Source organism: Haemaphysalis longicornis, unplaced genomic scaffold (genome assembly GCF_048455015.1).
Source record: "Haemaphysalis longicornis isolate Haplotype H1 unplaced genomic scaffold, Haemaphysalis longicornis Haplotype H1 scaffold_7, whole genome shotgun sequence".
In the NCBI taxonomy this organism is placed as follows: Eukaryota; Metazoa; Arthropoda; class Arachnida; order Ixodida; family Ixodidae; genus Haemaphysalis; species Haemaphysalis longicornis.
This window is the reverse complement of record NW_027526422.1, coordinates 54,937,395-54,964,359: the sequence shown is the minus strand read 5'-3', so window position 1 is coordinate 54,964,359 and position 26,965 is coordinate 54,937,395. Positions and strand designations below refer to the sequence as shown.

The window sequence follows — 26,965 nt, the reverse complement described above, 5'->3', positions numbered from 1 at the left end:
ACGGCCGGCATGCAGATGAACCTGATACTCAAATGAACCTGCTGCCAGCAGGTTCATTTGAGTGAATTAGTGAACGTATGTAAGCAGTCATATATATTAATTTTTTGTGTAGTGCACAAAAATCAGATACAGTATAACACTGAGGTTTGTTTTAATTATCGAATTTCTCTTCAATAAATAAAAAGAATTCTATACTTTCTGGACCTGTTTACAAGGTGTACATCTTCTCCAGAACTCAAGGGGCACTAAGAATTTTCAGTAGTGCGGTAGTGTCTATTGTATTGGCCGCCACAACCACCACTTACCATGTCACCGCACCTTAACAGGCGGATGCAGGATTAAATTTTTTCTGTTTCTGCGGCCCGAAACCGTCGAAGAAAAGAGACACCTGAGGAAGCTTTGCGTTTATTATCGCGCGCAGTCACATTCTGTCGCCGTTTCTCTTGCCTTTTTACTGCTTAAATGGAGCCTGCAATGCTTTTTCCAACTGTTTTCCTGAAATTCATTCAGAAAGTAGCGAATGGGCGGATGCAGTACTTCGAATCGGCAGCCATAAAGCACCTCTGCCATGAACTACAGCTGTACGTCCATCAGATAATTGAAGAACTTGCTCACAAAATACTTCTCACTTGACGTGTCTTGGCGTTGCTCGCACGTACTAATGACGTCATTCGAGGGATGTTGCGGCTACTGGCTGGCCGCCGTCCAGTTGCAGCAATAAAGGAATTCGGTAGTCAATGTAAATAAAATCGCCGCGAAAGCAAAGCAGAAACTGGAAGGTGTATCTGTAGTGACAAGCAAATTACCCAGTGCCAAATCTGTGCTCGCGATAACTGGAGCTTTCACAGTGCTTCCGAGGACGAAGAGAAGGGAGGGAGCGTTTGTTGGCAGTGTCGCAGGGTTCCTTTCATAAACAGAGAATGGGAAAAGCTACAAACACAGGCATTTGTAGCTCGGTTCCCAAGCAACCATTCCATTTTCGAGTAATGCTGGAAGCACAAGAACCACATGCTGTATCGTGCACAATAAATTCAAAAGCGTCCGTTCTCGTTCCGGGCCTTCCTCTGCTGCAGGCGGCCGGTTCTTCTCGCACAAGATGCGCTCGACGCGCTCTGTGACGATGCTGGATCCCCTGCAGCAGCTGTACGGCCGATGGATGGGCCCGCTTCTCTGCGTGCCTGCTCTCTTCGGGGAGCTCTTCTGGACGGCGGCCGCGCTCGCTGCCCTCGGTGAGCGAGTCCGTCAACGAGCAGACTTTCTACGCGCAATATGCGCCTGCCGGAGTCGGGAAGCAAGTTGTTTTGCGAGATGCTATGGCAGGTACACCCGCAGTAATAAGAGATTTGGTATGGGTGAGTGTATGCAGTAAATGCGAGAATCGATACCCAACGAACTGTGTTTCATCACGGTAAAAAAAATTTAGGGGTGTTTGTCGCAGTAGGTGGCGGTAGAAAAGTGCCCTCCCTGCGGGATCGGCGCTACGTTGACGCTTGCGCTCGGAGAGCTCCCCGTTCAGCTCCCCGGGCCGCCTCATCGGCCCGACGGCGACGGTTACATTCGGTGGCACGGGTGTCTCTCGTTCTATCACCGCCGCGTCGGCGATGCGATGGCCACGGTCACGTTCCCCCAGCTCCTCGCGACGTCGTTTCTAGCACTAACAAGCGATCCATTGCGAGAGTGATCTCTTTCCTTTTGTGGCTCATCACCTACGCCACAAACATGTGATAATGGCGCGTTTGGCCGCGAGAGGCGCTGACGTTCTTTTTCTCTTCGCACATTGGCGCACCTTGCTGTCCGTTCCCTCACGCGCACTCCGTGCTTGGAGATGAAATGACACGCAGTCAGTTTGTCCGAGCCATAAACAGCCTCGCTGCACCTGAAAAAATGGGGCAGGCCTTATAAGCATGCCGAACGAGGTATTTGCGCTTAAATGTAATGCATATTCATTTTACAGCAGTAAAATGGTGCAGTAAACAATGAAAGACGATACAAAGACATCCCCCTCGCGAGGGGCACGATCAAATGCACAGCATTTCCGAGGGGGTGCGCCGGCAAGTCGTATCTCTCGATCGCGGGACCCGTGTCGCCATCTTTCGGAGGCGCGGGACAACTTGTGGCGCTTTCGAAACAAACCAGAAAGGAGTGAAGGATATAAGGCGCGTTCGGTGCATTGAAATCTGTGTCGGTTTCGTGGCTCAGTCGGTAGTGCGCCGGGCACCTTGCGTTCCGCCCGCGGCGTCATGGGTTCGAAACCGGGCGCCGGAAACTTATATCTTTTATAGTGTAGTGGCCTGGCTGCGGACTACGACAAGGCGCGCCTGCGGACTACGACAACGCACGCCAACGCCGCGTGACATTGTGAGTTACTAAAATGCTATGCATTTAAAAAAGTATCCAGTATATTTCTTATAAAATCATTGCTGGTGAGGTCGGTGAGCTCTTTGAGGAGAAAATACAAATGGTCGATCCTGACGACTTTGAACGGACGTTGCCGTCGATCGTGGCTGCTGTAGGGAAAAATAATTGAATAAATCTGTCAACTGAGTCCGAATATTTATAATGAGCATGATATGTGTCCACCATGCTGCAAGCAGGTGGCAACCCAAGCACATCTTGGGAAGTGTGCATTTCTTCAGGTCAACTCGGCACTTACAGGTGCTGCGTGTAATCTGCAATAATCACGGTTCCCCGCCGGTGCAGATTATTTGTACAAACGTGATTTCGGCAAAGTAACTGTGGAGTAAAGTATTTGTGAAAAGTGACCATGATACATCGGTTACTACTGTCTTCATCACATAGGGCGAGAATGAGGAGGACGTTTTAAAGCGTTCAATCCTTTTGTTTATGGAACGCGTTCGGAGGTACAGAGAATCGTTGTGCACTAGCAAAATACGAGCGCCATTCGGGGCAGTGGGCGGGAAAGGGAAACTGCAGCACCCGAAGAGGGTGGGCAACTGGCGCACGTGCAATACGATCGATGGCGCCTTCAAAGGGGAAGATATACCGATGTGGGCCAACAGGATGTCCCTGGGGATGACGAGCGATCGGAACGAGCTCTTGACGAGGCTGTCCGAGGGGCTGGTCAAGGGGTGACGGGCACGGTTGCAAAGGTCAACAGAAGTTCAATAGCAGATCGACAGAAGGTTCAAATAGGCTTTCGCTCTGCCATTCTTAGTAATTGCTCGCTCGTTTGGTGTCTAGTATTTGTGACTATTTCCAATAATTATATTTAAAATGGAAGAAAACTTTATAACTTACCATTGTTGTGACCGTACCTGTTTCACCTTACCGAAACCAATACGTCATTTGGCAGGTGACAGTGCTGAAGTAATAGGGGATCTCAACGGCACCGCCTGCATCGTGGCGTGCTTGTTGCTCACTATGTCGTACACCACCATGGGTGGCCTCAACTCCGTCGTGCAAACGGACGCTGTTCAGCTGTGCGCAACCATCATCGGACTGGTGAGTGGAGCTGCCACGTCACAAGTTCTTAAGAGTTTTTTCACGATCAAGTTGCCCTTGCAGCTTTGTTGGCAGTATTCATGAGATGTTACGCAAGCTGAGGAGCAGTGTCGTATTCCTGGAGGCCAAAATCCCGACGAAACAGCCATTAAAATTGACATTTCCCGAACACCTTCACTACGAGTGCATTGGATTGGGGGAAGCCATTTGCGGAAATGCCAGCAATGCACAGAATTTTGTTTTTTGCGACTTGTGCGGGTCGTTAGCTGCGTACTTGAACGGTCACGATACGAAACAGTCATTCAGTCAGCCAGAAGAGGCACGATCGGCGTCCTGACCACGGAGTAAGATAAACAGGAGCGCCGACTTCACTCTTTCCGACGGGCCCTTAATGTCCCTCACTCGCGGAGCACAATGTAGATGGCGCTACGAATGGCGCAGCGATACCCGTTCTCCGGAGCTGCTCAGTTGGCGGGGCGCGACGGCGAAGCGCATTCCGCCTGTCGTCTGCTTCGGAGGCGGTTCGTTTGGCGCAGTTTCGCGTTCGTTTCGGGCCTCATTAACTGGTTCGACAGCACTTCGTTGGTAACCGTATCCGACGGAATTAAGTTGTCGTACGGCAGAGATACGTTAAGTATTTGTTTGCAGAACTGGAATACGAAATGTAGAGACCACAGTCAGACATCTGGCCGCTAGAGAAACGCTTCGTTTTCCGCACTCCGGGCCAGGAATGGCACTACGTTCCGTAAACTGGCGAATGGGAATTCTATTGTGTGCTAAATGTATTACAAAAGCCGACAGAAGCCAAGTAGTTCTAACAAATAACGATTTTAAAAGTGCCCTCCACCTTCTCGCCACTTGTAAACTAAATTTGCAGGCTCAAAAGCAGAATGGATGCTAAACACTGAGCTCACACGACGAATTGTTTCAGTATTGATTGATTGATTGATTGATTGATTGATTGATTGATTGATTGATTGATTGATTGATTGATTGTGGGGTTTAACGCGCCGACGCAACGCAGGCGATGAGGCGCGCCGTAGTGGAGGGCTCCGGATTAATTTTGACCACCTGGGGATCTTTATCGTGCGCCGAAATCTCGTACACACGGGCGTTTTTGCTTTTCGCCTCCATCAGAAAAGCGGCCGCCGCGGCCGGGAATCGAACCCGCGACCTTGTGCTCAGCAGCGCAACGCCTTAGCCACTGAGCCACCGTGGCGGGTTTGTTTCAGTATCTCTGCTCGTATCACGCGGGGGTGTGTCCCCGAGCTTTTTTTCTTCTATTTTGGAACTGCATACGACAGCACCGCATTGCATTATGAGTACTGCTAGTACTGCATACCACGCTACTGTATAGGGCACGGCGCTCCGGAGAACTACATCCACACAGTCGAAAGCAGCTTGCACCCGCCGCGGTGGCTCAGTGGCTAAGGCGTTGCGCTGCTGAGCACGAGGTCACGGGTTTGATTCCCGGCCGCGGCTGCCGCTTTTCTGATGGAGCCGAAAACCAAAAACACCTGCGTGTAGGAGATTTCGGCGCACGTTAAAGATCCCCAGGTGGTCAAAATTAATCCGTAGCCCTCCACTGCGGTGCGCCTCATCGCCTGCGTTGCGTCGGCGCGTTAAACACTTCAATCAATCAATCGAAAGCCGCTAGCTCCTTGGTGCAGAGAGCACGTAAAACGCGGAGTGTTGCTTGAAAAATGATGATTGGGGCTAGGTGCTTTTGAAGGCAACACTGAGGTTCAAATCAGGTTAACGATTTGAATTGCATGAACAGCTGCTTCTTTCATCAATTCAGGCTGGTTGTGAGTAGTGCCAAAACAACCGCGCCAGTGGCATGCGGGGGACGCTTCCAGAAATGTTTCTGTATCACAACTCCACTTAGTACCAATATGTTCCACGATTTTTCGACACACCACTTTCCTTCTCCTTCTCCCTCTATAATTTCTGAGTATTTACGACCCCTCAACTGGTTGTGCAGCTGTTAATTACGACACGTAGATGCGACATGCAGGGGGCAGGCTTCTGTCGATGCCGCCATTAATAAGATAAGATAATCAGACAGGTGTAGGTTCAGCACATGCTACAAATTTAATTTAATTTATCATTTTAAATTAAATGTACTTTTAGAGACACGCAAGAACGTCTTACGACGCAATATAGGTCAGTATCCGGCTTCGCTCTTTATTCTAGAACAACTTTATTTTCACAAACCAGGTCATCAGAACACGTTGCTCAGCAATGCGTGTGGCGGTATGCGCTGGCCACTTCGACAAGATTACACGACCGCGCAGTGACAGTGAACATCGGGCAGCAAGTTACGACGCGGATTGAAGCAAAGATAGCGTTCGAAATGTTTAGCTCGCGTAATGACGCTGACAGCGCCTTTCCATATTCATGGCAAGGCGGCATGTGGAACTGTATAGTTCTTGTGTGGAACTGTATGCATCATTGCCGCATGACTATGTAGACCGCGGACGTAAACGTTGCGGGTGTGCAGAAGAAGCATAAATCGTTAAGCGCGCGGCAGGTTAGCGGGCGACCAAGAAACAGCGATTTTTGCGCTGTACCGCTTTACCGCAAGCCGAATCAGGCTAGAGTGCATGTTGCAGTGTACGATATTACTCTGGCTCATTTCTTGTGTGGTTCTTCCGAAATCGTCGTCGTACGATTTAATCTTAGATCTCCTTTGTTATATCGATATTCTTCAGTCCGCCTTTATTATTCCATACTAAACGCTCCCTGTTAAAGAATAAGCAGTCGTGACATACGTGGCGGTTTGCGATTATCCCGCCGCTCATTGTGGCCGCACACCGTGATTTAGATTTCGCGCGCGTCTCGTGATTGCGCGCAGTTTGACATGTTTGAAGACAGATGTCGCGGCGAAGGGAAACAAGCCGCTGCGGAGAGCGAGCAAGGGGAGAGCAAAGTACGAAAGGGCGAGAGGGGCGCGAAAGAGAAAGGGAGCAAAGTGTAAGCTGGCCGCCCGGTTGCGCGTGGACACAATCGTTCCTCGGAAATGATTTTTTTCTTGGCCACAGTCGGCGCTCCTCCGTAGTCCTGACGAACAAGACAAGCGGCTATGCGGAGGTATACGCATTTTTTTTTTTGTTGCCACTTCCCATGTTCTAGTATGTGCTGTTGCGAAGCTAGTATGTGCTAGTATGCGAAGCTAGTGGCCTTACTAGCCGAGAGTAATAATGATTGTAGTGCGCATTATGAAGTGAATTAGAACGATCGTGAGGTTACATGTCTGTCCATTGAACACCAATGGGCTAAGTAGGTACCAGGAAAAAAATGTAAAGGATGCAGTGTTCATGGATCCAGCGGGGTACACCTTAAACAGTATACTCAATTAAATATAGCGTCAACAACCACTGAAGACGTTGTCAGACAAATTTTGAGCGTTTCTTCAAAATTCAAACTTAAGCGTGGTCACCTCAAACCTGGGCTCAACCGTAACTCCCAACACAAGCTAATTCAACATCTACCTCATCGGGGAATGTTTCACAATATGAGGTTTCGGTCAACGCCTCCAGCTTCCTCAACACATGACATCGAAACCTCTGCCAAGCCTAACATGATGTGCTAAGGCCATTCTAGGTTGAGGTAGCCTTTGTAAGGAGTAGCCAAACTGATTCACAAAGAACGGTGCCGCCGTTAGTGCATTTTGAGTTCCCTGCGGTTCAGAGTGCATTCTGATACGACAGACATAACCGATCACACGCAGTGTTACCGGAACTCGGCGTTAACTGACCGCTGTTCCTAATCATACACAGTGGATCTGCGTCCCATTCTGCATTACCAACGACGCTTCAGGCATCATTGATGTTTCGGAGACCACCGCCGACAGGCTCACGTTCCCGGATGTAACCCGACTGGTGGACAACTTTCTCAGCTTCGTGTGCGGGGGCATCCCAAGGCAGGTGAGTCACTGGAAAAGCCTTCGCGGAACCCGTGCAAAAAATGTTACCATCCCTTTCCGAAGAACGTTGAGAGAAGCAGGAAAGCTAAAAGTGCGCCCAACCTTCGATGAAAGTGCGGCCAATCCATCCTCAAACCTTCAAGGACCGAAATGGCGCATGAAGAATGCAATCATGACACGATGTTTAGCGCACTGAGAACCGCATCTTCGAAGGATCTAAATGTACACCGACAAAGGTTTATGAGATACAGGTGCACACTGTACTCCTTCGTGATCGAAGCGTGTATTGTCTTATCTACAAGTGTTCCTTTTTGGCGACTTTCAAGCAACCTTTTTTGACACAATGAAAGCCCTGTTACACGCACGCGCCGTGTCGCCAGAGATCGTCGGTCCACCAACCGGTCTTTGTGGAAATGCATTAGTTGTTTCACAAAACGACATCCGTCCAACTAAGGAAGTTTTCGCTTGATTATGTCGGAAGGTTGTTCCGTAGTGGTTGTGCCCGTTTACGCATTATTGGTGGGCCCAGCATATTCCATTTTTATTGCACACTAGTCGTATTCCGCGGGGCTCGGGATGATACCGCGTCCCACGTCCGCGAGACATCGGGACGTGTGACACGTACTATATCATCCCGTGCCTGACCAATGTATACATAAGATGGGCTTTGATGAATACGCAAAAAATCCGGCGTCCGAATTAGCGTCGCAGGCCGTGAAACGCTCCTGATCGGGAAGTGTTGCATAGTGGAGCTTAAAGGGACCATGCAACACTTTCGATAAGCGCTTTCACTCTTTCCTTGGCGTCTGGAACCGCTGCGAAACTATTGGCGGTGAGCGCGAACACAGGCGGCGCTGCGAAGCGCGCCTCCGTGACGTCAGCTTAGGGATTCTCGCATTTGTCGTCTGCTTCACTCAGGATCGCTCTCCCTGCTGTTTCTTTGCTCGAGCGGTCAACGTCTGATGCTTGTCCGCACCAGAATTGGCGTGTGGGTAACTTTTTATCGTAATAATAGGCTTCAAATCGCATACACTAGCTCATGGTGTCAATTAAAGTATAGTTTTGGATACCGCTACGGGAGAAACATTGCCGGCGCCACCCCATTCCTTGCGAAGCCGGTCCTGTGCGGAGCGCGAAGAGTCAGAGATAGGCGTCAGCTTCTCATGTAAGCATTCGAACAAAAGTAAAAGTCAGCTGCTAATAACCGACAACAGCGAAAATGGAAGACCAAAACAAATCATAGGCCTTCAGGGCTGTCGGCTTTGGCAGAAGGCATCACGATTCCCGGTAATAATATGTAAGGTAAAACAGTTTTTGCAACCTTGCCGAATTCTCGAACGCGTTTTGTCACATCACTTTACGTTGTCAAGGCATGAAAGTTTGCCGACATGCACTATAGACTGCAAAAACTGTAGGTTGAGTTCCAAATAACCCAGTGTGTATATACGCGCGTGCTGATTCTGTACCAGGCATCTAACCAGTACGGAGGTTTATTGAGCAAAACGAGTCACGTCTTCGTTAAATTTATAGTAACACATATATGTTTGTTAAGACCTGGAGGGATATTTCGGAAAATTTTGCACAGCCATATCTTCCCGATATTCGGATATGCGTTATAGGAAAACTGCACTCAAGAGAAGGAGGGGAAAACTTTGTTTAACAATTAAATCGATCTGGTTAGTGGGCCGGGTCCTCAGTCCAGGACAAGAGAGTAAAAGTAATTTTCTTGAAATCATAGAACGCCATCCCGAGTAGAATAGGATTTGTTCTTCGCGCCTGGAAGGGTTGAAAAGCAATAAAAAGCTACTTGGAATTCTTCTTCGGTTTCGAGTCTTGTAATATATGCAGGTATACTATTTATTACGTTAGTTAGCGAGTATATCATGCCTTCAACACCGTAATCATGTCATCATTGTTCGAGTTGAGAGTCAGTTCGTTGTGATAACGATATAATTACGATAGAAATTCGGAGCACAAAAGCCGCCTTCGGGTACTGTGGACCACGTTGTTTAGGGCGCGATCGCGGTGGCGTAGCACAAACCTTCCCATTGTATTTGCATGTGAATCAACAAAGCACGCTGCGGATATGCACCTTCTTGCACGCAGCCGTAATGAAAGCCAATTTGTGAAGGGAATGTATGCCATACAAAATGAAGGAAATATCCACACTACGTTTGTGAGGCTCCCAAACATCCCGAAACCTCCTAATAAGAAGTTAGTGACGGCGCAGAAAAATTAATGCGTTGGGCAGAAAAAAAAGCAAGAAACATTATTCCGATACAAGACAACAACGAAAGAAACAGGAGGAAGCCGCTTTATTTCCTGCTGTGCGATGAGCGTGTAGAGGCCGCTGCTTGGTACGTAGTATTAGACTGTTGAGTCTTCATAGGAGCATCTCAAAAATACTGCAGGAAAGCCTACGCATTTTGAATACTTATCGAGAAGCTCTGATCGCTGATCCTCGCGAATAAGCAAGAAAGGACGAGTTACACACGATCTTCTGACCGATACTCTGAAGAAAGTTGTTCTCTATCTCTTCGTGCGTTGCAAACTTGTGGGGGATACAGCTTCAATTATTCAGATGCGTCAGAAGCTGGCAAAATAACTGAGTCGCTAGAAATACGCTTTTTAACGCACTACAGCAACGTAACGGGCGATTTCTAGCCCAGGCACTGTTGCCCCTCACAAGCGGAGTGTAGCAGACGACAGCGGCGCGAATCCCTAAGCCGACGTCAGAGCCAGGGGGCGCCACTCAAAGATCTCACCGCCAATAGTTATCGGCAGCACGGAGCGGCACTTCGTGGTTTGCTCGTCGCACCCGATACGGCTTCCATTTCTACTTTGTTTTTCTGGCTGTTTCTAAAGTTGTAATCGAAAGGCGTTCATTGCTGCAACTGAAGGAAAAGCGGGCAACAGCCTCTACATGGCCTTAGAGACGTATCCAGCCGTCGAGGGACGTCAAGACCAGGAAAGACAGAAAAAATCTTTTGAGCGAGTTTACAAGTTATCTGATGGGCATAGAACAGTAATTTTTGGCTGAGGTACTGGGCCCCCTAATCTAAGTACTGGGTGTGTTGGGTGACTACGTTGTGGAAGCATGTAAGATTTAAAAAAAAAGTTGAAACAAGTGTTGCGGGGTTCCGTTAAGCTCAGCAGTACCAAATGGTGGCCGTCCACGCTCGTACACACACAACGTGTGGAGCAACGAGGGATAGACATATTGCAGCCATCTAAAAGAACTAATGCGGAAGCAGCTCGCCAAGCAAAGCATCTCAAGCGGAAGAAGACGGAGCCCTTCGACAACGGAATAGAAGCAGAGCCCGTCTAGCGCCCAAATGGACATTGAGGCATCCGGATCAATAACCTGCAAGAAGGGCGCAAATGTCCCGGGAGTTGTTATGAAATTACCTGTGGGGAATTAAATTCGACTTGTAACGTATAGAAAATGTTTTTAAAGGACACGTGAGTTTAACCAAGACATCATAATACGATCTAAGTTTTTTCTGTGTCCATTTTTTACACAACTCTTGTTTGCCCTCAACAATTTTTTGCCCCCCTCTTAGACAACTTGCTGAGTATCTGTATTAAATCAGGCTTTTATGCAGGTCTACTTCCAGCGAGTGTTGAGTAGCTCCTCCCTCTTCAACGCCAAGATGTTCTCCTACATCTCCGCCATTGGGTGCCTCCTGCTTGCTGTGCCGCCTATCATCATCGGAACTGTATCCCGAACTGCCAGTAAGGATTCTCGCACTCGTATCTAACATGCGATTACAAATAAAAAAAAAACAATTTGCGGAGGTAGGAGTTCTGACCAGTGACCTACAAAAACAGTTTTAGCTTGCGCCTCACGGCTTTGGCAAGGTTACTTTATGGTATCAGCAATTCCGGCCACCGCGGACCCAGTTATGAGCTTTTTTTGCAACGTTTATACATTCACTGTTATAAGCCGAGCCGTCAATGCTGATGTCCACAAAGCTTGCCATTGTGCCTCCCAGAACGTATTGCGCGAAAATACCGAGCAACGGCATCAGTGGCCCTTTAGAAACGGCGTCATCGTTGCTAAGGAGCCAGCTGCACTGCTGACAGTGCAGCGGAAGAGGAGGAGGGTATGTTCCGGTCTGGTGTTGCGCCTATCGGCAGGCCTAACTTTACGCTTTGACACGCACATGGACGCACGCACACACGCACGCAAACACGCACACACCACACACACACACACACACACACACACACACACACACACACACACACACACACACACACACCACACACACACTAAGAGCAGGGAACCTGGGTACTTTCTTCGCTGACTTTACCCTGACGGTCAAAGAGGTCTTGGAGCTCCCTGCCTGGTAAACTGACAGGGAACCCACACTAAAAAGCAGGGAACCTGGGTACTTTCTTCTTTGACTTTACCCTGATGGTCAAAGTGGTCTTGGGCCTCCCTGCCTAGTTAACACACAGGGAGCCCATCCGCGGGAGCTTCACCAGGGCTCTGACGGCAACCGTTCCTGGTTTCTTGCCCTCCACCTAAACACCTCGCCACTGTTGGTCACCGCTTCTGCTTGGGGGCTGGTGGTCCGCGGTGTCGCCAATACCGTAACCAAGAATACTCAAGGTGCCCCGTGCGGGGTGGGCCCGAAGAAAAGCGGAACAAGGGCCGGTTTTCTTAGCGACTAAGCTGCGCCCATACGTGGAGACGGGAAGACAGAAGCTGTTTTAGATTCAGCGTCTGCAGAGAGGGAGGGCGCTTCTACGCGCGAATCCCAGGTAACAGCTGGCAGAATGTCTGGTCTCATTATTTATAGAGGCACGTGTGTAAATTCAAGTGACGTCACATCGGCAATTGTTGTGGGTGTCGTTTACAGCTTTGCTTTCCAACCACCTTCATAGCGTGGATTGGAGCAAAATTTTTATTTACTGTGGTATTGCATATTGTATACAATTTTCGCAGGTGCCTCTGTGTTGTATTGAATAGTAAAATACCATGCGTACTGTTACTCGTTACGATAAGACTTGAACTAATTTTTCGCGTTAGCCAGACCTGATAAATGAAGATCGAGTGGAAGAAACGATCAAAATTTGTATGGTAGAAAAAAATCACGAATTCAGAAAATGGCATACCCCTTTACAGAGTATTAGGATGCAATTGAATGAATGAATGAATGAATGAATGAATGAATGAATGAAGCTAGGTCATGAGGACGACTAAATATATTTGTGTATATACAGCCGAACATCATTGAAAAGTTCTCGATTCAAACGATTTCTCTTCTAGCACGCTCTCAATTGTGTACACTAAAAATTCCTCGTATTGTGTTTCTTACGGAATAGTACATTTTCCTGGATACTAAACTTCAACCTCACATTTTTTAGGACGTGTCGACGAGGTTCTACTTAATGCTCCTGACTAGTCTTGGCACACCACGTCAACTATGTAACAGTAATACATGTTTTTAGCTTGTTGCTCCGCTAGGTGAGACGTTTTATGACGAAAACGAATTATGTATTCTTTAAATGTAGTGTTTGGTCCTTACTTGACCTCGGTAGCACTGCATGCGGCCCATGAACAAAAATTCGCGTAGAGATCAAGAAAACCTGGCCATGCGTCTTATTTTTCGGATCTTTTTAAGCAGCCAATTCTATAATCTAGTGGGATGCACTCCGCAATGGCAGTCATCGGCAGCATTCTTTAGAGAATATATGTCATAACGGAACTACGATAGACAACACTTACCTATTAATGCCTATTTAAGTTTCCCTGTCGTGTGATCATCTCGCTAAATAAAAAAAAAACTGATTTATTGAATGTATTTTTCACCAGAAAACCGCAAAGAAACAAAATATGTCACCCTGGAGTTTTGTCTATCTCGCAGAATGTTGTAACCCTCCACCCCCTCTCACCGTAATACCAGCCTTATCGCTTGACAACTCTGTTGAAAAAATCCTCCGCAAGCGCCCATATAATATGACAAAAGAAGTAAAAGACAGAGTCATGTGCATGTTTTTGTCCTTTACGTCCTTTGTCTACATATTATTACGAGAATAAAGGAGATGGTACACGATGTACTCACAGTATGAGACGCCAACTTCGCTGTCTGCTGGGCCCCTTAAACATTTGGACATGCGGACCGAACCATTCTTCTGAGTTGACGTTTGGCGGCGTCGGCACGTGTCGCAGGCATTAACGTAACGTTTCAATAAGGCCAACTAGGTCGCACCCACACGTTGTTGAGTTATATTCCTCCAATACTCTTGCAGACTTCACTGAAGCAGGATATCCCGGAACGTTCAATCTGGAGCCGGAGGACGAGGCTCGCGTGCTGCCGCTGGCGATGCACTACCTGTGCCCGACGCTCGTGTCTGCGCTTGGGATGAGTGCCATTGTGGGCGCCGTCATGTCGACAGTCGACTCGTCTACTCTCAGCGCATCCACGCTCATCGCCAGGAACGTCTACCAGACCGTCTATAAGCCGACGGTATGCTCTGCACAGGGTTGACCCGTTGATCTTATTCCATGTACACCTTCGAAGGGGCTATGAACACAAGGTACAACCTTATTGAGTTTAAGAGAACTAGCAACTGGTAATTCACTCAGCTGAATTCCAGCTACAAAAGCCACTCTTCAACAACAAAAAAACCGAAACATAATTCCAAACTTTTAAATTTCGCGCTACATGTGACGTGTTATGTTCGTGAGGGACGCAATAGAGGCCAGCAGTAAAGACGTATTTGTTAATTGCATCTTAACATTCAAGTGGTATAATCATGCGAACCTAGAGGCTGTGGCTTCGGTCGACGGCTGCCAATCACACAAACAAGATTCTGTGACGTCATAGATGCGTAGCCAATAGGTGGCTAGGGAGTCGCCACTGCTATGTCATTTTTCATTGATATTTCATATACCCGCCCGAAGTTTGCGATAAAATTGGCATAATTGTTATCGGGAGAAAGCAATCTTTCTAATAAACGAAACTTGCCTTTATGACCCCTTTAAAAGATTCACGACGAGGTGTGGCAAGAAATTTAGGCATGCAGTAATAATTATGTAGTGTCTTCACTACAGGAAATGTACATGCTCCGTAATACGAACATCTCCCTCTGTGTTTTAGAGGTGTTCGGGCAGTCTGTGTATCACACCTTTTCCGTTGTTCTCTGACCAGACTACGCTAACCTGCACCTTCTTCACGCTCATTGCGACGACAACTTCCGGCAGCCGATGTAGCACACAGCTACTTCTCTATTTTAAGCTGCGAGTGTTCGTTGCTGAATGTGTCTCCGTCGTAGCACGACCGAATACAGAAACACCTGGGATGCGAGCACCCGCGCTGTGCTAGTCTTGTATAATATGGTTCCATGTACATTTGGATTCATTCTAAAGCACGGCTTGAGAACCCCCGAACGCAGCGTACTACAGTATCAGTCAGGGCTGCGGGGTTCGTACTAACAAGTGTTCCTGTAAACAGCCGAAAGCAATTCTTTTTAAAGCGAAGCTTTCCTTGCCTCTTCTTCAGACTTTCCGGGCGCTGCTGTGGTCTTGCTCGCTAAAGCGGGGTTTCTTACAACACCTACAGGCGGCGCTCGCCTCCACGCACCCCTGCCGGCATTAAACAGTTGTGCGAATGGCACGGGCTGTGTTCTTGGGGCTGGCGTCTCAACGGCGTGATGGCTGCGTATGCAAGAGCACGCGCATACGCGCTAGCTAAAAGGCTCCGAAGCTTCCACTAAGTTTTGAGGCCACCCATATTCAAACAAAGCGTGCCGGGGAACAGCAACGTTTTCTTAAAGAAGCGAAACATGGTGCTGACCCCGAATCTGTTCTGACGAATACGTGAGGCCCGGCAACGATGCCTGGCGGCCATGAAAGGCGACGAGTGTTGTTCTTTCATCGTCGCCTTCAATGGTCACATATTAAAAAAAATACTCATAACAACCGCACCTACACAACTCGACGAACTGTAGCGTTGTATGGAATCATATTAACGTTCCTAATTAGGAGTTGTTGCACTGCATTATTCGTTAACTGTATTTTTTCTTCCTGTCATCGTTATGTGGGATCCCGGTAGAATTTACTTCTCCAGGGATGCTTTGCTTCAGATTGCGCACTTGTACAATGTCAGCTAGGGACGCCAAGAAGTTTCCACTGAGGCGGAGGATCACTTCTAAATCGGGACATCGTGGAAGCCTACGCAAACATTTCTTCAACGGGTCCAGATTTTTGTGTAAGAGGTTTTTAGAGACTGGACCAGTATTTTTTGGGAAGTCCAAGCAAACATCGTCATCATTATCATTATCACCAATTCGAACTGGCCCATTTCACTTCCCAGAAAAATCCTAGATTATACCATTTCATAAAGTCATTACAACACGTAGTTTTTGAGTTCGTGCGGCTCCACTAGTCTTCGAAGCCCGATTCCTTCTCTCGCGCGAGGCGTTGCACAACGACCGTCCCTGTGTGTGTGCCATTACCATGCAGTCACCTACAAAGGCTCACGCCTTACAAAACGTGATTGAGTCACCAAGCTAATACGCCTCATCAGTTGAGAAGATTAGTTAAAAACGGCAATACTGTCAAAATAAAATTGACTTACACCTCAAGCTCATAGATGTAATCACTGAAATACACATTTTCAGTTGATTAGCTGGGAAACACTTTTTTTAAAGATCAGTAAAGTAAAAATACAACTCTGAGCGTTTATGTATGTATCCCTCTTATGGATAGCGGCCATCAACGCTTAAGAGATAAAATTTCCCCATACCTGTTATGAAATTGTGTCACCTCTATGTCGTGCGATCGAAAAGCTTCGCTGGTTGTCCACATTGGCAAAGATAAATGGTTCATGACATCCAAAGACAATTGTCATTCTTGGGCTAGGGCTACATAAACGCGAAAATTTTGGTCTGTCTGTCTGTATGTCTGTCTCTTTGTCTGTCCATGAACTCAGTCGACCAGCGAAATGTTAAAATGAAATATTGAATTAGAAGGTTATGTAGGCAAAACTCTTTCACCACAGTAAACCTACAAACACTTCATGCTTAGTCAACATTTAGTAGTAAAATGAAAAGGATTAGGCATTTTTGAGGCAAAACATCAATACACAAGTAGTGTTTTCAGTGTTCTTTAAACTGAAATACATAGCTGCATGAGCAGTTAAAATACGCATTGAAAACAACATTTCGATCCGTGTGTCGAACGGACAAAAATGCCGGCTCGGTTACGGTTCAGGTTCGGGTGAATTTATTTAGTTCCGGTTCAGTTCCAGCTCAACTAAAGCACAACCTGAACCCATTCGCGAACCGGCTCGTAAGCATGAATCGGTTCGCGAACCGGTTCGGAGTGTAATATTATTAGGGAAGCGGAAAATATGTTTCATATTTTAAAGCGACAATGAAAACTAAGTACAATCCCGGTGCAGTCAAAGTTCCACGTTTTCCCTACAATAGTGGGGAAATTTTTATTACGGCAGTAAGCGATTAGGCCGTACATTCAGGAAAACAGACGAAGTAGCGACGATTTACTAGCCAATTTTTTTCCAAGCCCTTATGTTGTCCTTGGAACGACATAGAGCTACCAGGAAGGGTCATGAGTTGTGGGGATCGTGGTTATACCGCTGCCGCTGCGCAAATGCTCCGTTTCCACCGTTGCACGACACTTTCCCGTCTCTGTCCTCGAGGCCAGCTCACCCCTGTGCCACTGTGTTGGGCAAAGTCACAGTTCTCGAGTTCCTGACGAGGTGAAGGTGCCAACGGCCGTTGCGCGATAAAATGCTGTCAGCTCGGTGCGCGCTCCGCCCTGTTTAGTGAATAACCTCACTTTATTGGCCCTTCGAACAGCATCCGAACCCCTCTCGCGGGGGTGCGGAATGCGGGCCATGCTCGAAGGACGGTTCGGGGAGACGCACTGCAGTACGCCTAAGGTGCGTAAAGATTTCTTCGCCTTCCAGTCGCAGCTCTTCTGCAACTGTTAATAGCTTCCGATTGTCGGCCGGTTGTTCCTTACTCCCTTCGCTCACATACAGGCCGTATCTAACACTCGAAGGGGAGGCATCTGAAGGACGCCATTTTGGCAGCGCGGTGATGCGCGCACACAACGGTGTGCCACACACAGGATTTTGCCCTGACTGCTGAGCCCACTGGTTCAGCGCGGCGACAACGCGCGCAACTGCGCGTGGTGCCAGATCACCAATCGCCCTTCTTCACCTACGCGAATGTACGAAATGTAACCAAAGAGGTTGGCGCGAAATAAATGCCTTTTTCTCCGTGCACTGGGAATATTCCTTTGTTGTCCCTACTACACCTGCCCAATAGAGGCGGTGTTGATTTCCCGCGGCGACGTTTCAGTCTCGTGAGCGTGCCCAACTGAAACCCACATTGATTCCTCGCAGTGTGCACGAGTGCATGCCTCGTGTAATCCATCGGTTATGCATATTGTGAGGTAGAAACCACAAACTGGCGCTCCACGTAGGGCGCTAGTTTTTGCGGTCTTATGGTTGAGGGGCTGCTTTTCTGATGGAGGCGAAAATCGAAAACGCCCTTGTGTTCGAGATGCCTGCGCACGGTAAAGGTCCGCATGTTGTCAAAATTTATCCCGTGCTCCCAACTACGGTGCGCCGCCGTACCGCCGGCGCGTTAAAGATCGTGATAATCAATCTGAGCGTTGGTGCGGGAGCTGGATGCTTTGGACTGTAATCGGCAAGCGGACCACCCCGGGGATATCAGCCGTGGTAGGCTCCGGAAACGCTCGAAGGCGGACCCCCACCGAAGACAAAGGCAGGCTTTGTGCGAAAAGTATAATAATTCCAGCTAAATGAAATGTTGACCAAGTCAAACCGAGACATAACCAAGCTAAGCCGTATCCAGGGTTATCTGAGGTAAGCGGCAGCCCATCTTTTCTTCTCGCCGCAGGCCCCGGACCGGGCGGTGGCGCTGGCACTTCGATGCGCGTTGTGCCTAACCGGCGCCTTGGCAGCGGGCTTGGCTCTTTCGGTTCGATCCGTGTTCAAGCTGTGGACGCTTTCTACCGACATGGTCTACGTGCTGCTCTTTCCACAGCTGCTGTGTGCCTTCTACCTGCCGGAATGCACGAACTCCTACGGCTCGTTCACCGGTATACGTGGCTGTGGTAGCGATGGCCACTGGTTAACGTGCACGTTAACCTCTTTTCAGGGTGTTTCATCTCCTCATCAACGTAATTGCGTAACCGTGACGTTTGTATGTATGCAAAAGGGGCCCTGCAACACTTTTTTCAACTTTCTTTAAAATCTTCAACGCTTGCAGAACCTAGTCACCCGGCACACCCAGTACTTAGATTAGGGGTTCGCAAAGTACCTCAGCCAAAAATTACTGCTCTATGCCCATCGGATGACTTGTAAACTCACTCAAAAGATTTTTCTCTTTCCCGGTCTTGACGGTTTCCGACGGCTCGATTTACGTCACTAAGGCCATGTAGCGGCTATTGGCAGGATTTCCTTCGGTTTCAGCAACGAACTCTCTTCGATAGCAACTTTAAAAATGAAGCCACAAAAACAAAGCAGAAACGGAAGGCGTATCTGGTGCGACGAGCAAATCACGCAGTGCCGCTCCGTGCTGGCGATAACTATAGCAAAGCATTGAAGGACTCTGCTATAACTTTCGCAGTGGTTCCAGACGCGAAGGATAGAGTGAAATCACTTATCGAAAGTGTTGCGGGGTCCCTTTAAAGGGGCCATGCCTACAAAAGACAACTTTGTTGAGCTTAAGGAACTTAAGAACTCACTAAGCTCTACTCCAGCCACGAAAGACGTTTTCTTAACCAAAAAAAATAAATGTTGCAAAACTTTCGTGGGCTACAATTACGTTATTAGGGCAGGAGGGGCGTGATATGGGCCAGCACTAAAACGACAGTTGTTGCGGTGTTCACTGCACGTTAGCATTCAAATTACACAATGGAGTAGAACCAGAAGCCCAACTTCAAATGACCACTCACGTTTCTTGGCGGCGGCTTACGTCCACAGACGCCAATCAGGCAAACAAGACTCTATGACGTCACAGAGAAATCGCCGAACTGTCTGACGAGTCTCCGCTGCATCACATGTTTTCCCTAATATACCTCGATTGCTCGTTTGAGGTTTGCGATAACATTGGGTCGTTATTGGAGCAAAGTAGTATTTTAATGAAAGAAAGTTGTGTTTCCCCTTCATAACCCCCTTAATGTATGCATGTATGTGCGTGGGTATGTATGTGTGTGTATACGTGTATATATATATGTATATATATATATGTGTGTGTGTATGTATATGTGCATGTGTGTATGTGTATATCTGCGTATGTGTATGTGCGTGTGTGTGTGCGTATATCTGCGTATGCGTGTATGTATGTATGTATGTATGTATGTATGTATGTATGTATGTATGTATGTATGTATGTATGTATGTATGTATGTATGTATGCATACATGCGTGTACGCATGTATGCATGTATGTATGTATACATGTGTTCTGTATATTTATGGCTCATGCATGCATATCTACATTTATGTATGCTGGGCTGTAGCTAGATTTTTTCCGAAGAGGCGTTATGCGTTAAGGTAAGGGAAAACTTTTCCTAAGGGAACGCTAGCACTCATTCACGCGCTGCCTGGAAAAAATTCGGGAGAATCTAACTCACCGTCTCCAGTTTTGCTACGTCCCTGGTATGTATGCGCGTGCATTAACTTCTGTGTGTCATTATGCTCAGACCTCTGCGGAGCTTCCTGCTCACGTGCAGCGGAGTTTTCCTAGCTGGCCTACGTGACAGGCAAAGCGCGCTGGACTGCCGAGGTCCCTTTCTAATTCTAACCGGGGCTTGCACGGACGGTGCAGGTTTCCTTCTCGGAGGGCTCTCACTGGCCCTGTGTGGACAACCAGACCTGGGCGTGCGGCCGTTGCTCCGTCTTCCCTTGTACCACGAGAAGTACGGCCAGCGGTTTCCCTTCCGCACATTGTGTATGCTGCTGAGCTTCGGCACCCTCGTACTGGGCTCAGTGCTCGCAAAGTTCGTCTTTTCCCGGACCTGGCTGAGTGAACAGTACGACGTGTTCTACTGCTTTCACCAAGCCGGTGTAATGGATCAGCTCAAGCCTTCCGTGCAGCCCATTGAGTCCAGAGGCGGGGCTCGCTTCGCACCTAGCGCCGCGTTCCTGCCAGCTGGAGCAGCTCCGACGTCCGATATAAGTGTCCATTCGTCCAACGTTTCAGACGCGTCAAGTCGTACAAATATGTTATTAGCCATTGAACGTGTAGCGTTATCTGTAGTAAGTCCCCAAAAAACAGCCCATAAAAAAGACTTCAGTACTAACGACGTTCGTTTAACTAACCGACCGTCGGCTGCGTTAAGCCAACGTGCCCTTGACATTACAGGCGAAACCACTGAGCAAAGAAAGAATGCTGCGCCGTATCAAAGAGTCTGTAAGAATGCCGTTGAAGATGACTGTAAAACGGGAGAGCCTGATACAACCCCCCCGGCTGCGACTAACACCAACTCGACAGTGCCCCCCCGGCCTGACGACGCGTCACCTCCTGCGGTGTTTGAAGCAACACACCCAGATGCGAAAGGGCACCATGTAGCGACGGTTAGAGATCGAACCTTGTCCGACGCCGACATAACTCTGGATGGAAATAGCCTCCTACCACACTACACCCACACGGAAAGGTTCTCTATCTGCCCTCAGTCCCCGCATGATGGCAGTCCGTTTCATCAGGGGCTCGCCGAACATCAAGCCTACTATCCTTCCGCGCACAACGACGACCTGCAGAACGACGCCGATCCACCAATCGGCATAGATTCTCTACGCGGCGTCGACTACGTACGTAATCCAACATCGACCACCGATTCAGTATCTAGGCCTAGCGATGCATCCAACGCTGCCACTGGAGCGAGCTCGCCCGCCGTCGCCGCGAAAACAGAAATCGTGGGTTCCGACAACACTGGCCCAGCTGAGAGCATCCCAGAGTTTTGCAAGGACGCGGGTTCCAGTGCAGTGAAGATCAAAAACCCTGTCCGCCATCGTGTTTCAGGTGGCACCGAGGCAGCGGAGAAGCCGGGCAGAGAGACCAGCCCAGTTGCCGAGCTTTCGTCAAGCAGCTCAGTCACCAGTGAACGTACTTCGCCGGGGCGGTCTCCATCGACGAAACGTCGCCGCCACGATCGGTCAGGGAGTGGCAGCGATGCCCCAGGCAGCGTCGACGACAAGTCAGCAGCGGCCAGTGACCCAGCTTGCCACGACATCGTCTCGAAAACGAGCAATGGGGCTCTTCACAACTCTGGCCTCTCTGGGAGCAGCAGCACCCCCCAAGAGGCTGATAAAGCCACGGAGACCAGTCAGGGAAAAAAGAAACGATCCCCCACCGCTAGACGTGTTGCAGCTCGTTCCAGGGCTGCGGGGTCGAGCAGCATCTCCAGTCTATTTGACGAGCATTCGACAAGCTCAACGGTGACTACTGAACAGTCGCCGATCAGAAGGCCGCGATCGGCGAAAGGTATTAAGCGCTCCAAGACGAAGGGAAAACACCAGTGACTTGGCACATACTTGAGCATCTACTCGACCTTCCTTTGATGAAAGATCAAGAGGTGGACGTTCATCACTGTGAGAGACTTGTCCTCCTTCGGACTGCAGCCGTTTTCTGTGCTTTAAGTGTTCAACGTATTGAGGATATTGTGTACAATATTATCATTTAGCATATATATTAATTCCTTAAATTAAAAAAGTAGTTTTTGTTCAGAACGAAGAACCGCAAGCGTCATGACACATTCTGGAACGCCCGCTTCATGCGGGTGGTGTGTTGCTTTGATCGGTGGAATAACTAGGCCCTACTCAAGCCTAGTTGTCATTGCTCTTCTTGCCTTAGAGGTGCTCTCTGGCCGGCCAACGTGACGGTGTGTCTTCTAGAACCCAACAATAAATTACGAGAGTGTGTTCAACAGCACTGTTCGAAGTATGAGCATGTCTATTTGCCCCACCGCCGCGTTTGGCGCCGGTTCGCGTATTTCCAAACGCTTCGCTCCACAGAACACCCATGTGACACGTCTGTTCGCGCGATGGAGAACGGTAATTCAACGTGGTCATTGGCTGCCCCCTAAAACAAAAGTGACCTAAAATGTACCAAATTACCATTATTAACAAAATTAACTCGTAGATTTGAGTTTTGAGAAACAAAAATTTAATTTAGAAAATGAAATTAAGCAGTGAAAAAAATTCAGAGATAGACCTGCTGGGGCTTCAACCCAAGCACCAATACTCAGCACCCTACATCGAGGCTACAGAGCCCGAATGGCAGGCTCGTTGTACCAGGCGCTCGATAGAATAGCTCGTGCAGTGACATCACACATGTCACGTGGGTGCTCTGTGCAGCGAAGCGTTTCGAAACACGCTGCCGGGTTCCGGTACCGTTATCAAACTCCGTAGTTGTGTGAATGAAGCGGCCCAGTTAGATAACGCTAGAGATCCTCTGTATACACCGCCTTCGGATAGAGTATTATTGCAAGGGAAAAACACAAAGGTCGGCCTATATTAGCTCCGGCCAACTATTCTGTGTCTGGGAATGAGAAGGGGAAGAAATATCACGAATAGGAGATTTCAGAAGTGAAAGTGGTGGATAAATGAAAGTTTGGTTACGTACAAAACACGAATGCATATACTTATACGGTTCATGCATGCCGCATTTCATCAAGGCAGGCTCGGTATATGGAAGCCATATAGTTGGTGGTTTCTCGAACCCGTAAAATAGCACTGCGGCACGAAAAACGCCTATCAAAATTTAGTCCGAATCCCCCCAAATTACAGGTTACTAGGCAAAGAACTGTATGAAATAAAAAGCTGTCTCGTCTAGACCGTTGCCGCGGACACTTCCCATTGGCTGCTACGTTGTTCTAGCGGGCGATACAGCGCGTGCCGTCGGTGGTGGCGCACGCCAAAACGCCTTGCGGCAAAACCAATGTTATACAACGGCTGTGATGATTAGGATGATGAGGATTATGTGCCTGAAGTGTTGGCACACACCCACTCGGGGGAATTGGGGATAAGGTGTTTGTTGACTGTGCAGCTGTTGGAGCTTACAGAGAGATTGTTGGCGCTCGCCGGCGGGCTATATCATGCCACAATGGGAGCCAATCAGCGTAATCGCTCGCATCACGCCGAATCGCATAGGCGGTCGCTCGCTTCCGTCGGGCAGTTCTCCTTCTAGCGCGGCACAGATAGGTCGCACGTGGTTCACTCCGGGGGAGGGTGGGCAGCCATTCAAGAACGTAAACGTGCCAGATAATCGCAGAACCAAATATTCGCTTTTCGGTAAAGCACCGAGTAATGAAAGGGTTCCGTTTTGGTTATCGATGGCTCTGCGTTATCATTTCGGCCATTGCCTTTTGATTTTGGTGAAAGTGTTTCTCTTTTCGTTTTGTTGGTATTACGTTTCTATTTGGTCGTTTTAAGTGCAATGCACTTTATAAGCGACCCCAAACCATCCACCGCCGGCGGCGTCGGCGTCCGCAGTGCTCCTCTATATTTAAGAAAGAAACAGCATCCGGCGCCAGGTTTCGATCCGAGGACTTTGCGGCCGCAGCGCGACGCTCTACCGACTAACCCACGGACGCGACGCTGATATCAGTGTTAGCAACGCGCCTTATATCTTTAACGCATTCAAACTACGTCGTCAGCGGCGTGCGTTGGCGACTCAGCGGCGTTATAGCGGCTTGATAACTGCGTGGTGTACACGTGATACTACAAACCCGATAGAAGAGATGGAAGAGAAGGCGGCGAGGCGGTGGGCTGCGGGGGCCGAGCGCAAGCGCCGCAAGCGGGCCGACAACCGTGCATTCGCACTTTCACATTCTCCCCCTCGGGGAAATGCGGGGGAATTTTTTTTCGTTCCCACTGAGGTCAAGCTTCGCGGGCACCTCTGTTTCCGGAAGGAAGCGGTTCGTCATTTTTTCCTTTTCCCTATCGTGTAGACAACAGGCGCCATACTTCTTACTTACATCAGAGAAATATTATTCAAATACCCGTTAGGACGGAAAGGCGGAGGGAGACAGACCGAGAGAAGCTTTTGTTTGGGGCAAGGCTGTCGAATGCACTCTGAAAGGATCAGAATGGGGTGGGGTGCATATGGCAGACATTCTCAGATAATGAATAGCAGCCTACCATTGTCGCTGAAGAAGAAAGTGTATGACAGCTGCATCTTACCGGTACTCACCTACGGGGCAGAAACTTGGAGGCTCACTAAGAGGGTTCAACTTAAATTGAGAACGACTCAGCGGGCAATGGAGCGGATTAAGGGACAAGAAGAGAGCGGAGTGGGTCAGGGAGCAAACTGGTGTTAAAGACATATTAGTAGAAATTAAGAAAAAGAAATGGACGCAGGCAGGGCATGTAATGCGAAGGCAAGATAACCGCTGGTCATTAAGGGTAACAGAGTGGATCCCTAGAGAAGGCAAGCGGTGCAGGGGGCGGCAGAAAGTTAGATGGGCGGATGAGATCAAGAAGTTTGCGGGGAGAAATTGGTCACAGTTGGCACAGGACCGAGATAATTGGAGAATAATGGGAGAGGACTTTGCCCTGCAGTGGGCGTAGATAGGCTGGTGATGGTGGTGGTGGTGGTGGTGGTGATGATGATGATGATGATGATGTCGAATGCTGTCCAAGGCCGTCAAGGCTGCCGAGTGTACAAACAGAAAAAAAAAATTAGATATCCTGCCGTAAATGTTTGGTGGCTTCTTCTTCTAGACCTCACCTGCTCACCTATGGAGCGAGCAATGTGTGTGAATATTTCACAACAGACACCGTCTGCCTCCTGGCCTTATCATTGTTCTCAGATATAAACGAAAAAATTACGTGGGGTTCTTACTTTCTCTAGGAATGTGAAAGCGCAAGCCTATTTAGACCTTCTGTTGATCCGGAGGTGAACTTCCGGTGGAGCTTTGCGGCCACGCCCGCCAGCAGCTGGCCAACCGCCTGGACCGCACCGTCTACCATCTGAAGCTCGCTCCTCCCTCTCGCCATCACCCGGTGGTATACCCTGTTGCTTCTGTCCGTACTTTTGCCTCTCAAGGCGGCCCGCATTGCACGTACGGCAGTGGGCAAGCCTCACTTGGCGCTGCCTTGATTCTCCCTTTCTCAGAGGCCTCCTACGGCACTGACGTTTCCCTTCCCCTGGCCGTGATCACCGGCTCGGCCTCCTATTCTTTGTAACTGACGATTTTAAAAGCGAAGCTTTAGTGTCTTCACTTTGTAACGCGAATACGCCCTGCAGGAAATCCAACTTTCTCTGACGATGATGATGATTGCGGGTGAAGTGTAGCAAAATTAAAACACCTCCCTGCGAAACTTGGTGACAGCACCGTTACGCCCGTCACCCGTCACTTGGTGACAGCTCCGTTAGGAAAGGGAGGAGGTGACGCAGACGTGCAACAACGCGACGTAACTAGGCCTACCGTCACGTTGTGAGGTGAGAGTTATCTTCGCGATGTTTTTTTCCCCAGAACTTCTCCTCCAAGCCGCAGCAGCGCTGACGATCTCACCCCGGGTATCGTCAACCGACAAACTCAGCCTCCGATACAAAACTGTACATTTATTTGCATCACAGCGGGCGGCTAAGAAACAGTGCTCGAGTGGATCCCGAAGACGACGGCCCGAGAGCTCCGGCGTCCAGACCTCGTCTGTCTGTCTTCATGTTCCCTTCATCCTGCCGCTGAGGGCCGGGGAAGGGGAAAAAGCGAATCGTTCGTCGGGGTCGATCCCCATGTGGTGGCCGTTAGAACGTCCGATGGGAACAGGCACGGCCTTTCTCGGAATGAGGCGCGTTTGAAGGCACCGCGCGACACGCTCTTTCCAATTCCGCGCTGCTCTTCGCAGGGACCGCACCAGTTAGTGTGTCGAAATGCCCGACAGTGAGCATCGACAGCCGTAACCCACAGGCCGACGTAGGGTGAGAATGGCGTTGCTTTGCGTGCACTTGCGGTGAGGTTGTTAGCTACAAGAGGTTAGGCTTGACTTCCAATTTTGAGGTGAACAGCGTTATGCCTAACGTCACATATTGGAGGTTTAACACCTTAAGCCGGCACCCACTCAGAAAATCGCGCACTGAACGCCCAGCAGCAGGTACCGATTCGCGCCGTACACCCTAAACCCAAACGTTAGGCCCACGGAGTGCACACCTCGAGAGTTGCTGTGGGTTCTCTAGAAAAGTGGTGCGTACCTTCAGAGTAGAACATAGTTGCAGTGTGGTACTGTCCAACCAAAGAATCCATCGCGAGGAAAGCTTCGCGTTCAAGTATTCTCGCCGTTAAACGAAGGGGTACATGTTTTTCAATATCTAAGGCCTTCGCCTCAAAAGTAGCTCTCAAAATTGCGGCATCGGCGGATCTTGATTTGAAAACCATACTTCAAAACGGCAACGGCACAAGTTCGGTGTATGCGACCGTACCAAATAACAGCGAATGGGTGTAGTTATTAAGAGCCGTAAGGCCACGCTGCCAACAATTCTATCCATGTTCGTTTTCTTCCCTGAGAGAAGCTACTCAATCTTGTCAATGTACTCCTATTCTGGCTTCGTTATGGGCCAACAA

General features: G+C 48.8%; 1 protein-coding gene across 1 annotated transcript; it reads left to right on the top strand.

Moving 5' to 3' along the window:
- The first annotated feature begins 1,080 nt into the window (after window positions 1-1,080).
- On the top strand, window positions 1,081-22,297 carry LOC144144315 (uncharacterized). Its single transcript, XM_077675700.1, has 7 exons — window positions 1,081-1,229; window positions 3,314-3,462; window positions 7,245-7,391; window positions 10,996-11,125; window positions 13,652-13,869; window positions 18,296-18,497; window positions 20,230-22,297. The coding sequence occupies exons 1-7, from the start codon at window positions 1,097-1,099 to the stop codon at window positions 21,921-21,923; spliced, it is 2,673 nt and encodes an 890-aa protein (XP_077531826.1). The 5' UTR covers window positions 1,081-1,096; the 3' UTR covers window positions 21,924-22,297.
- The last annotated feature ends 4,668 nt before the right edge of the window (window positions 22,298-26,965 follow it).